Source organism: Centroberyx affinis, unplaced genomic scaffold, assembly GCF_046629955.1.
Source record: "Centroberyx affinis isolate AG114_WGS23_722 - 3 ecotype Tasmania unplaced genomic scaffold, CSIRO-AGI_Caff_v1 ptg002624l_1, whole genome shotgun sequence".
In the NCBI taxonomy this organism is placed as follows: domain Eukaryota; kingdom Metazoa; phylum Chordata; class Actinopteri; order Beryciformes; family Berycidae; genus Centroberyx; species Centroberyx affinis.
In genome coordinates, this window is record NW_027280819.1 from 76,240 (window position 1) to 89,854 (window position 13,615).

Below are 13,615 nucleotides of genomic sequence, written 5' to 3' on the forward strand. Positions count from 1 at the left end.
TTTTTTTTGCGTGCGTGCGTGCGTGTGCGTGTGTGTGCATGCATGTGTTTGTCAACGTGATGTCACACTGTTCACCTACTTTTGTTGCAAAGGATTACCTTATCTCAGTAAGCAGCAGGAGCTTTGTCTTCTGTAACTCGTAACATTTGCGATTAGTTCTCATTGTGTAACAGTGTAATCTGGGGAGATAAAGTCTTTCCTTAATACAGACTCTTTCAAAGTTCTCTGAGAGGCTGAACACAGCTTTATTTGAATATTCAAAATGCCTATTTGAATTTGATATGTAAGGAGTCTATTATACAGGAAATATGATAACCTTTCCAACACTGCCGCGCTTGCAGTGTAACCTGAATACAACTGATTCTTGTTATTGGTGGGGAAATTTTTGTAACTATTCTAAAATTCAGCTCAGCGGGTTATGCAGCACTGTTTTGAGAAGTTTGAGTCCAACGCTAGAAAAACACATCCTGGGCCACAGTTGCCAACTAGATTCTGAAAAACATTTGGAAGTTTCCATGACCACTAGAGTACGTTGGCACTGATGAGCCCAGGTACACAATTTGTTGCTCATAAGCTACATGTGGCTGGCAGACCCTTTATTTATGGCTCCCCCACATAACTCTAAAAATAAATGGAGCTGGAAATCAACACGATTTTGGACAGCACGTATCTATGGCAATAGTTTTCACTTCAAAATGTAGCCTTGTTTTGCACAGAGAGCTCATTAATTCCCTCCTCTAATAGATTTACAGTGTCTTCAGTTTCCTTTCCATCCAGCTTGTGCAATCTCTTCTGCCTGGACCAGAAACCTGCATGTCTAGCTGAAGCTCAGTCAAGCGTGAGAGCCAGTTTCATTAGCTTTACATCAGAAAGCCAAAACAAGGAAGTAAGATGACTACATCAGTATGCTGTGTTCGTGCCAGCAATCTGCATTACCTTTTCAGTTGGATCAAACTGATGTGCACCCAATTGCCAAAATTTGGAGGTGTACGACACCGTGAAATACAGACACAAATTAACAATCCAGCAATGTGCCCACCTGCTGCACATAGTGTAAATAAACAGCGTTACCCGGATCAGTACGCCTACATTACAATTATGACCCATAGACTGCGGTTCAATGGCATGACAATCAAATCTCAAGTCTCGTCCAGCTAACATCTTAACCTGTTAAGCCCTAGCCCTAGCCCTAGCCCTAGGAAAAAACGCCTAAAATAACATACCCAGAATGAATCAGGAATAGGTCCTCAACCTTAAGGCTTATATTTCTGGTCTCCTTTGATAGGTAAGAAGCTAAGGAATATGAATCCATTGTAAGTAAACCTATATCTATTACCATTCCAGAGTAAATGGAGATGCAATAAAGGAAAAAATAAGATTTTCATCCTCGCCTAGTATATAATCTAAATTTCAAAGGCAATATCACCATTATAACCAAGATCCCATGGATAATGATGCAACTGAATGTCTTCTCCTACTCTTTGAATACAACTGTAACTGTAAATTTGATGAAAATACACTAAAATACAACATTTATGATACAATTTATAAAGATATACTCAGGCAGTCTCCATGTTTTGGCCATGTTTACTGTTTGCATGTTGACTGTTTACTGGCGTTTTACTTAAAAACACTATTTATTTCCATATAGCCATGTTACAAATAACATAAATCTCAGAAAAACATTGAAATAGTAATAAACACAATGAATGTTGATCAATATTCACATATGACTGAAGAGCTCCATGCGATACAGGCAGATTAATGGAGAATGCAAGGGTCCTCAGTGCAGTTTCGTCTGAGTCAGAGGAAGAGAATGGTATAAGGCTCATTGGTGTCAGTGCTTCGATACAGCCACCAGATGGCGACGAAGAGCCAGAGCTCCCACCATAGGGATTCAGTCTGGCTGGACTAAAATGGCTGGTGAAACCCCCTGACGATCGCTGTGACTCCCCGTTGGTCCAAAGTTACGGTAGAAACGTAAGCAATTAAAATCTGCCGTTTTTGGCGAAAATTACATCAGCCTTAGTGAAATATTTTGGCAAGAACATAGATTTATGTCAGTGTGACTGTAAAATGTGAAGTTTGACTGCTACGTTTCCCCGGAAATAGCGGGTGTTGTGTTGTTCCAATCGTGGTGCGTTTACGGTCATTGTAAAGCTCGGAATCTCTAGTTTCCAGCGATACCAAGCATGTTACTGTAGACTGACAAGAAAATGATCCCGGATCTTTTGATCACAACTTGCTCTTATATTTACAAAGTTTATATTTGTACGACTTTATTGTTAAAATACTTCGTAATAAGACTTAGTTTGGACAACATACAATTGGTTTACGGATTCTGAAAGCTGAAGACCTCATGTTTTCAAAACAGTATAACATTCATATCTTCTATAAATAGACCATCTTCCATCGCGATTTTTCTTAACTACGCCACGGGGGTGGACCCGGTACCAGGTCCGTCTGGCAGAAAAGTAGCCTAAACTTGAGAAATGCTTTAGAAAAAGAATGCAATGGACAGAAAGAAGAGAATGTGCATATGCTTCTGAAGTCAAGGAATAAAATGAGTTACCTTTTTATCCTTTTGACTAGAAAAAGCACTTACTGAGACAGATCAATGCATCAACTGATGGAAAATAAGCTTTTCATCCACTATATAATGTGAGAAGAAAAAACCTCAGGCAAGTTACAGTCCATGCTGGGCTACGAAACTGAAGTGGAATAAATGCATTCCATACTTTTAATTCAGTTCAGTTCAGTTTTTATTTATTTATAGTGTAACATTAATTGTATCATAGTAGGCAAGTGGCAGAGATGATCCTGCATCAGGATTGTGTTGGATTATTTTTTGAAATTGTCAACAATGCAAGTGTTTGTTTTTCACTATTAAATGTCGACAGCCTTATTTGAATGCAGGGATTGTATCTCTGTAGGTGAAATGCGGTGGTGTTTGTGTTGTCTCAAATAGTTTTTTATTTGGTGGGTTAGGGTTAGCAGGAAAGTCATAGCAACAACAACAAAGGTAGAAAGCAATGAGATAAGAAAGTACAGTGAAGCTAAACGTGCAGCAGACAACACCCATTCAAAATCTATTATTATTACAGATTGCCTGAGTCCTCCGTCTGCTTCTTCAGTGCCTGTGGTGGCTTTACGGATGCTCATTACCTCAGCCTCAGGCTAGATGATGCTTTTAAGTAGACAGCTCATCAAGATGAATGACAAATATTGGGGCGTTATTAACAATAGCAGGGTGGGACTAACAATAGATTTTGCTGACTGACTCAAGGCAAAAAGAAGCATATTGTAGCTTTACTAAAGTAAATATATTACAACAGATCAGAATTATTTGGTTTGGTAGTATTAGTATTGGTAAAAGTAAATCATGTGTGTTTAGGTGGGGGACACATAACGGCCCTCAAGTAGTGAGTAGACATTTCTGGATCCCTGCACCTCTAGAATTGCCCATCCCAGCATTAGATCCAATTGTGCGCACACAAGATGCAGGGTGCTAGTTGCTGCTCTGGCCTAATGTAAACAATGGTAACCATAGTAAAAGCATTTCCTCATTCAAACAGGATTCAAATTTATGGCACGCAGAAAACAAATAAATAAACCGCCCGTCTTTGCTTCCGTCTGATGAAAACTTCATCTTTGCCCTTTTAAGAATTGATGAGACAACATGGAGTGAAAGTACAATTATTGTTGTTGCGACACAATGGGGGCATTATTGTGTGAAGCTGTTGCTTTTGTGTGTGCACAGAATCACACAAATTCAGGTTTGAATGTGCACAGGACATTTGAGCATCTTGCTCGTTGTGCACTTCCCTGTATATACAAGGGAAATCTTTGTCATATTTTTAATAGATAGAGCCATGGTTGGTCACTGCTTTGTTGTCACACATTCCTACTGGACATTTGATAAGCTGTGTTTGGTTATTTCCTTAACTATACCATTCCCTTTTACTTACGCCTTACCGACAGCCTGGGCTCCCAGAGGGCTGAAATGTGAATTCTAGATATGGAAAACTGAGCAACACCTTATTTTCAGTTGCTCCATGGCAACCTCTTTTCCCTGCGGCCCTCTGGCTAGAACCCCTCATCCCAACTCATTCAGACACTTCTGCTGGCACCCACCTCCTCCCACCCCCTCTCAAGCACTTTGTCTCCATGGCAATGTTTTGAATGAAATTTAGGGCAGGGGAGGGCTTTTTTTTAAAGGGAGCTGCATAATTGGCAATAGTCTCTAAAACCTGCTTTTCTTAGTGTGTTTAGGCAGATGCTGAGAGGTATCGATGAATCTCAGTCAAACATGTACAGAAAAGAGAACTTTAAAGCATTCAGAGTAAAAATAGATTTTTCAGTCAAAAAATTTCATGCTGTGTTTAAGCTGACCAGATTAGTTCACTGGAAAGTAATTGAAAAATGTGGTTTCGCTTTCTCTCTCTCAGTGAGCGGTTTGGAGACTGTTATCGGCCTGTATGGGGAAACACTTGAGGTGCCGTGCAACAATGGAGCTGCAAAACCAGAAGACCTTTTCATCACTAAATGGAAATATGTAAGTCATTTCCCTCATGTAGGTCAATGGATTCAAAATGTTGACGATTGTCTGACACCCACTTATCATGTCTGAGCCACGCCCAGTCTGAGTGCATATGCTGTGCAATTGACCACGCATCTGTTCCTCCATATGTTACTGCATGAACAGATACTTAAGAACAAACCACTGTATGTGCTTTTGTTTGAACTAAGAGCCAATGCCATATGTGACAGACATGTAAGTGCAAACTACCTTCCTCTCCAGAACAAAGGAGAGGCAGTTTCAGGAGACCTACTGGTCAGGCAGAAAGACCAGAATCCCACTGTCACCGCCACTGATGAATACAAGCACCGTGTGAGCATGGCCGAAAACTCCAGCCTGCTGCTATCTGCAGCCACACTAAGTGACCAGAAGACTTTCACCTGCATGATAGTGGCTGGTACAGACATATCAGAATACCCAGTTAATGTGCTGATCCACAGTGAGTACAACAAGTACAACTTCCCATTCTATACGAGACTTCTTCTTGTGATTGCTCGGGATATTTTGTTAAAGTGTTACGATCAACGACGTGAGCAATATGCAGCATTTGAATCAGTAACAATAATGCACTGTTCAATCACACTGTTTTTGATGTGTTGCAGAGGCTCCATCAGGGCTGGAGATTTCTGAAAAAGCTGAGGAACTGGAGATTGGCAAACTAACTAAGGTGGGATTTTTAATGATAAACATTGCTTATACCTACATTATTTTAAGCAGTAAACCATCAAGGGAAATCCCTTACTTGAGCTAAGGTATCTTGAGGCATACCAAAGACCATGTTACTGGAGTAATGAGTTCTTTGAAGTGATTCTCATGAATTAGTAAACAGCAGAATCCCCCCTACTGCAATTAAAAGACCCAAAGGATCTGAGAGGCTTTAGAAATGCTTTGGGCATTTCATGGTCTATTGCGTAGAAAACTAGAGTCCTCAAATGCTGTAGAGGCACTAAAAAGATCTCATTTGCACAGATATTTGGTCAATTAAAAAGATTCAGATTTATTCTAAACTCATAAAATGGTTATTTTCTCAAAATATTTCTAAGCCTGTGTAGAGTGCAGGGGACTGCCATTTTTCTCAAGTTTCATTATTTGCTCCACAGCTGGGGAACTGCATTGCGCAAGATGCCAATCCAGCTGCAAATATCACATGGTTTAAGAACAAGAAACCTCTGGCGGCTGATGGGAAAGGTGTGTATGTCTCCATCATGTTGCATGATTTTCCAGTGAAATACAACTGAACATCGGAGGGGGGTGGTAGATTTGCATGTAGATTTCACACGGGCACCGTTTTTTTTTTAAATACTTATCTTTCTCCTCTCTGACTGGGCCAGTTCCATTATTTTTCAGCTGTGGATTGCAGCCTGCCCCCTATGTTTTGGTCTTTTTCCGTTAGTCGTTACACCATTGTTTACTAGGGTTATGTTTTCCCGTAATACTGCACCAGTCAATGTTGTTTGTTTTCTTTCTAGGGATTTTGATACATGCCGCGGTGCAGGTTGACCCTAATACCGGTCTCTCGACCACCTCCTCCACGCTGGAGTACTCTGCTGGGAAGGAAGACACGGATGCCCAGTTCACCTGCAGCACTCAGGACACTGTGGGCGCAGAGCAAGCATCTTCTCCAGTGACCTTCACTATCACCTGTAAGTACACACACAGTCACCAAACTCTGCTAACTGCATTGACTGGTCAAACTTTCCAACTTCTTGTAACTGCTGTTAGCATACTGGCTGTCCTCAGCGGATTTACAGAGTTAATGTCGTCACAAAATTAATGACCGCTTGGTAAAGGCTTTTTGCGCTTTCATCAGTGGAGACTATGATGAGTAAATATTCTGTCCCATGATGATATTTTAAATTTTATAAATTTAATTCTAGTATAGACAGCTATTTAGAGCTAAAGTAGGGTACGGTCACATGATGTTTTTTTTATTAACTGTACTTGACTTATTAAATTTAATGTTTCTGACATTATTCTCACAAAAAATGACATTTTATAAGATGGAGTGTACAGTTGAGAAACAGTACAGCAAACAAATAGGAAAATGTTTAAATGTTGAAAATGTCATCTTCACTAAAAGTGTGGTGCTATTGTTTTCTACTCTAAGGTTGAACTGAATAATGAGACATATTTTCAGCGACTATAATGTCATTATTTTAGTTGACTAGCATCACAGGCCATTTCAGTCAGGAAATAAGTGACTGAATTTATTCAATATGCCATGACTAAAATCTGACAGAACTATTTCTGTCAAAAGACTAAGACTACATTTAAAGATGCTGTGAACATTAACACTGGCAGACTGTTCATCTGCTCATTAGCCAATAGAGATTCATCAATAAGTAGATTGATGCCCGTTTTATTTTCAGGCTACATTTACATAGTTAGCTTGTTTGTTAATAAACTTTTGCCTCCAGCCAAGACAGACAACAGTGAGGGCATTTTAATGGTGATTATTGATGTGAGGATGAGCCTGTTATGGGAGTGATACTGAGCATAGCATTAATGATTCATGCTATCTTCTCAAGATGACCTTTTTAGTAGAACCTTATCAATGCTAGAAGGCTGTTTAAACACTTTCTTAAAAGAAATGTGAACAGTCTCATATGGAGCAGCAACACTGAGGTTTGAAAGGATTGTTTGGTCCAGTGCCTCAGGATGCGACTGCAGTTCAACCATCTCCTCAGCTGCATTTGAAGATGGCCATAACCGATACTGAGGCATGAAGTTTTAGCTCTCTGGACCACTGTAGCGTACAAGCAGCGCTCGTCTCTGCGGTTCCTACTGTCAGCTGCCTTGGGCACATACAGTCCTCCTCTTCATATAGACGCACCCTGCCTCGTGATGCACAGACACCCTCTTGCTCTCTCTCTTACTTTCTCCCTCTGTATTTCTCTTGCTGCTGACTCTACACAGACCCTACAGAGAACATCAGTCTCCAGGTAATTTCTGAGGGACATCTTATAGAGGGAGACAATGTGACTCTGAAGTGTGTGGCAGACGGGAACCCGGCTCCTACCAGCTTTAACTTTCACCTCAAGGTAGACTTTCCTCAATATCCCTCATCAAAGGCTCAAAAGCATTCCTCCAATCCGTATTTGTTACAGCTCTGCATCTGCAAACTTATTATAATGACTACCTGTTCCTTCTCTCCGGTGATGCGTCGGCAACTAAGCACCTGCCAGCGTGTGATGGTCTAAATGTATCATTATGTCTTTGAAGGGAGAGGTGGTGAAAGTGGAGAATTCAGATGCTTACACCTTGACAGATGTGACACGTGACACCACCGGTGAATACAAATGCTCTCTCATCGATGACGCCAAGATGGAAGCTTCTAAGAACATCACAGTCAACTGTAAGCGACCAAATCACTGCCATGGTGTATTACTAACATTAGGGATTGCTACGCTTTTGCCACACACCAGTAAATTATAAAGATAAAAAAAATCCTAATTTGTAATGAACACATTTCAGCACTATTGACTCCAGAATGCTCTACCGTTTCATCATCACTGTGCTGTATTTTTCCATCTGCATTCATATTTGCTGCTGTGAAGGCACATAGTGTTTGTCACAGAGAAGAAAGCTGCTCTCTAGAATCTCTTTGCCAGCCTGCTGGTCTTCCATGGTTTGTGATGAAAAGTGTCAGCTGTGGTGCCTTTAATGAGCTGCATCTGCAAGGATGCTTTGAGCCCGTCACAGGGGTCTAGTATTGTGTAACGGCAGGTTAGCCTTCACCCTTCTCAGGCTTCTTGAACCATCTTTTCACAGCTCTGTCCTCTCTTTCAGACCTGGACATCAAGTTAAGCCCCTCTGGGAAGATCTTGAAGAGTGCCGGGGAGGCTGTGGTTCTGGCTTTGCAGGTCGATGCTTCTGGAGACCCAAAGGTGTCCTGGGCAAAGGTGGGGGTGCAATCACTATATACCAAAGCCTATATAGGTAGTCCCAGCTGAAATTGTGCAATAACTACTTAAAAGAAGAATATTTGTGCACATTATTAATAGTCGTGATATTCTTTTTTATTTAATTAGGATAATGTTAAGCTGGACAAGCAGCCCGTGTTCAGCAAGCTGACCTACTCTGACTCTGGCCGCTACGACTGCGAGGTGACAATGGGCCTTCTCAGCCAAAAAGCGTCTTTCGAGCTGGTTGTCAAAGGTAAGGACTTGTGTAAGATTTTCCTCAGTCATTTTTGATGTGGCCATGAATGAAATACCAGTGGTCTCTATGCTGCATACCCGTGTGATGTAGTGTGACAAATGCAATAATTTTCCCAACCTGATGTAGCTGAAGAGGTACGTCTTCTTTCAGGTGCTCCGGTCATCGGGAAATTGTACAAGCGGCGTAGTGACGATGGCCGACACAAGGTCCTGATCTGTGAGGCTGAAGGTTCCCCAAAGCCCACTGTTTCCTGGAGCATCAATGGCACCTCGGTATGCACACACACTCATAGAGTATTATCCCTGCGAATCATCATCATGAAATTCTCCTTATGCTAATTGTTACAATTTCTGAAGGTCATATCTATCAGTTTGATATAATTGCACATGCATATTTCCCCTTGTAATTGGAAGAGAAGATTTTTTTTATTCAAAGCCACCTTTCTTCCTTCTGTTGCCACCACACAAAGCATGCACAAATTCTCCCCATTTTTCCAGACTTGTTGCACTCTTAGAGGGAAAGATGCTTGCAGTGAATAGTGATTGTTCAGCACATAATCACATAGGAGCCAGTGGGGAAAAAGAAAACAAAAACATTCAGCTCCAGTTTAGACTGAATGGTAGAGACTTGAAGATGTGAGTTTAAACACAAAGCAATAGGTCATCAGTAGGGATGGGACGATATATAATTCAATATATCACAATACAAGAAATGTGACAATATGTATTGTGGGACAGAAAAACGTGATATTAGCAATTTTTCACTTTGTAATGACATTTTTAAATTGTTGTTTACATTCTAGCAAGCCAATGTCATTGCTAGATAGATTTGTGCCTCAGAAATAAGCATAATTCTGCACAGTCAGACTTTGCTTTCATTGAACTTTTATTTTTTACATCATATTGTGGTTGTATCGAATCGTGAACCCCGTATCGCGTATCGAATCGTATCGTGAGATAAGCATATTGCCCCAGCCCTAGTCATCAGTGGTCAGCTGTGCTTCAAAGGCTGATGTTTGGGCCACTTTTTACAGTACTTTAAATTGGTTGGGCTTTTGGAGTCAACAACTATCACAGAACCACTGAAGGAGCAAAGATTGCATAGGCTTCACACCCTGTAATTTCTGTTAAGTGACGCCCCTTCTGCTCAAGTTGGGGAGAGATCTGGAAATTCCTCATTAGGTTACATACTATACTTGCAATTTCCCTTGCTTAGACCTAAACATGAAAAAAAACAACAACAAAAACTAAAATATGAGAGAAATGGCTCAAATTTGCCTTATGCAAAATTGCCTCCTTAAGCTCTTTGCCTCAGCGGTGAGAAAGAGCCCTTGCTGTCCCTGCTGGTCTACTCCATTATAAAGTTTTCCCAAGCTAACTTTGTATTTTTGTTTAGCTAACTCTGCCCTTTAGATTGATAAATATATTTATTAGCCACAGATATTCAGGTTGGTGACTCATTTAAAGAAGCATCTGGTAAAGGCTTACAGTGCTGTATTTTTTAAATTATTTTATGCATTCCTCATAAATATCACCATTATAAACGGTGGAAGAGAGTTGTTGACATATTTAGTGTTATAAACACTGAGATCTTAACAAATAGGCAGCCCTCCTAATTGGGCGCAGATCTAAACCCGCTATAATTGGACCCTGGGGTCAAAGTAACATGTACAGTGTTCATAATTCCTGTTTTCACGCTTTCAAGAACTGTTAAAATGCATTACATTGCCTAGTGTATCGAGAATTCAAGTGTCAATAACAGTTTTAAATACTTTAAGATCAAGGATGATTGGTGTGAATGAAACTGAGTTCACTTTAAAAATTCCACCTATTAAGACCCAAGTGCTATGATAGCACAGTGTTGTTATAACTAAGAGAATCGGTGAACCGAATATTTAATTCATAAACTGACTTAGAACACTACAGTTAAAGAAATCACTGAGCTGCTTCCTGGTAAGTGAATGTACCCCTGGTACTGGCGTGACTGTCCCCTTTGCAGGGCTAAAGAGGCATCCCTTAATTCCCCTAAGCACTGTGCATTGCAAAAAGCGCTACAAACTAATGAACGAACCAACGAACACACAGAGCCAGCTCTTCTTGACGTGCTCCTCCCAGGTGTCTAATAATACACAGAGGGCTGAAAGAAATGAAGGTTTCTAGAAGCACTGCATTCAGAATACAGTATGTGCAGAATTCTTAGAATGTGTCTGTCCTTGTTTAAGTTTAAAACCATCATTATTGCTGATGAATCAATACTGGTTCATGTTCTGCCCATATCGCAGCAACAGTTTGTCCCACTGCGACAACAGCAATGAAATCGATAGGTAACCAAGGGTAACATCTAGATGTTTTTTCCACCAAGTAGCCAAGACATAGCTGCCATTTCTATCTGCAGCAGGTAAATGTTTGCCATTTGGAACCTCTGAAACAAAAAACATGTTTCTACAGGTATATTATGGAACAGCTAGTAGTTATACGGAGCAACCAATGGTTCCTAGAGCAGCAAAGAAGAATCACATGGTTCTTCAAATGAACTGGTTCTATAAAAAGCATGATTTACCTCACAAAGACCCTCTGAAGAACATCATGTTACACTGAGCAGAAATAGGGAGGTGTGACCCTGCAGAGGCAGTCTATTTAAGCTTCCTTTTTTTATCAGACTCTGTCACGAAGCCAGAAAACAATGTGAGGTTCACTGTCAATGTCTTGGTTGCGAGGCAGTCCTTTCTTTGCTCTCCCATTCACACTGTACTGCAGAATGAGTGAAAGGTCCCCTGCTATGCGTATAGCGGCTTGACACTGTTAGCATTTCCCCAACTGTCATACTTTTCAACTTAACTGGTCCAAACAGCTCTAAGTGGTTTTGTTTTTTTTCAAAGAGTAAATTTCTTCATTTTCTCTGAGGCTCACTCATTTTATTATGCACCAGATTGTCATGAAGACAAAAAAGCTCTTGTTTTTTTGCGGAGCACCTGTATGTGCACTGATAGCAGAACCACACAATAAGACAGTGTGAAATGACGTGCAGCCTTTTTTGCATTACATATGGGTTTGTGTGTGTGTGTGTGTGTGTGTGTTCATACACGCATATAAACGTCTATGTATGTAGGCTGGTAACAATTCTTCTCTATTCTTTCTGTGTCTAACCATTGTATTTTATATGTGCAAATAAACTCTAACTCTAACTCTAAAAAACTCATTAACCTAATTAATCAACTCCAAAGGTGCGCTGACCTAATTCACTGAGTGACAGTGCATTTGGGAGCAAATGCACATTTCAGACAAAGTTTATTCTTTCCCTTCTCAGTGTATGATGTGGCATCCTTTAATGCCTATTCAGAGAGAATAATATAAGACTCAAAACACAAGCTTAGAAACGGCTATTTACAAAGTACACACATCCTCTTGTATATGTAAAGGATGTGAAAAGGGTGTTGGCAGTTTGCCTTTGTGTCTGGGGTTTTCCCTCCGAGACCCCAGTGTCTATATCCCAAAGGCACACGCGCTCTCTTTGTCATCCCAAGGCTGAGTGACACATAGATCCAATACCGCCCCCTAGTGGTGTGAAACAGCATTATACACTCACTTCTAATATCTAATGCTATGGGACAATTTATTATTTCTTCAGAATTACATACCATAGCAGATTTGTTAAACCCAAGAAAATGTCGACTTATGTCAAATGAGCTACATACTAACAGATGTGTTTTTCTCATGTTGTTCAGCTGGATGAGAGTCCCTTCGTCAATGGAAAGATAACGCACAAGATCACTGTTGTGCCTACTGCAAATCTGACTGTCTCTTGTACGGTGTACAATGAGCTTGGCCAGGATAGCAAGTTCATAAATGTGTCATCCTGTAAGTACAAAGTGGGAGTATGGTCTTCAGCTTTCCTGCCCTTCACATTTTCCCTAACGCATAACTCAGTAATCTCGCCTTTGTTGATCTGTCCTTACTCTCTGCTCACTAACTCTCTGTCTGCATGTTGACTTCACAAAGTTTAGTGATGCTTTACATTAATGGTTCACATAAACTTGAATTGTTTACTAGGGATGTAGTGGAGAGAATCAGTTTACATTTTTATTTGTGGAATAGAGTTTACACACTTTTAAAGGGAAAGGCAGAAATAAATGCTTTTCTGGAAGTATTATTGATTTTTAGTAATATTGGTGGTTGTTTGCCTTATGACGATCACCAAGTGGAGGTTGTAATTTATCCACCTTTTTATTTATCACTACATCACTGTCACTTACCTAGCCAACTTTAATCTGTGCATGCACTCAGCTCACTGTTGGGTACACACTCTTCTCCATAACTCTACAGTGCTGCTGTCAATCTTTGCTTCCTCTCATCTCTGTGTGTTTGGGACAGCATTTCACCTCTCTTCTCCCTTTACTTGGTGTGTGTATGTTGGGATGCTGGACTCTATCCTTTCCCTCTCTGAATTGTGTTTTTGATTTGCATGCAAAAGTAGCATAAAAGTAGTGTAGAGATCTTTTTTTTTTGTTTGTTTTTGCTTTTTGGTTGGACGTTAATGTTATTTTATATCTGATTTCAGTATTTGAGGAGGTGAGAATGGATAAACAAGGTAAGTTGTAGCAGTCTTCTTGCTTATAAGAAAGGGGAGAGGGGGCTGAGTGAGGACTATGAAAAAATATTGTATCACTGAAAAGAAGCCTCTTTTATTGTACATTTATGCTCTTTAGAGCTTTAACACCACCCAGGACTCCTGTACTACGAAATCAATCTTTGGACAGTGTGGTGCTGGTACAGTAAATATTTGCTCATGGCTGCTTTGAAATGTGAAATAAACATACAAATTTAGAGGAGTAAGAGGAATGGAGCTGCCAGCATCCTGACAAAATCTCTCTATGTT

The 13,615-nt window shown here is 40.4% G+C and overlaps 1 protein-coding gene across 1 annotated transcript in view; it reads left to right on the forward strand.

Annotated features, from left to right (window-relative positions):
- The window catches only part of LOC139657081 (CD166 antigen homolog A-like), a gene marked incomplete at its 3' end in the record, with an annotated part of 32,129 nt that extends 18,802 nt beyond the window's left edge, over positions 1-13,327 (forward strand). Inside the window, exons 2-13 of the mRNA XM_071534791.1 lie at positions 4,449-4,555; positions 4,802-5,018; positions 5,182-5,246; positions 5,680-5,767; positions 6,049-6,222; positions 7,496-7,620; positions 7,802-7,934; positions 8,369-8,481; positions 8,611-8,737; positions 8,891-9,012; positions 12,465-12,597; positions 13,298-13,327. Of these exons, the coding sequence (XP_071390892.1) occupies positions 4,449-4,555; positions 4,802-5,018; positions 5,182-5,246; positions 5,680-5,767; positions 6,049-6,222; positions 7,496-7,620; positions 7,802-7,934; positions 8,369-8,481; positions 8,611-8,737; positions 8,891-9,012; positions 12,465-12,597; positions 13,298-13,327 (1,434 nt within the window). The remainder of the gene's footprint in view (positions 1-4,448; positions 4,556-4,801; positions 5,019-5,181; positions 5,247-5,679; positions 5,768-6,048; positions 6,223-7,495; positions 7,621-7,801; positions 7,935-8,368; positions 8,482-8,610; positions 8,738-8,890; positions 9,013-12,464; positions 12,598-13,297) is intronic.
- Positions 13,328-13,615: the final 288 nt, after the last annotated feature.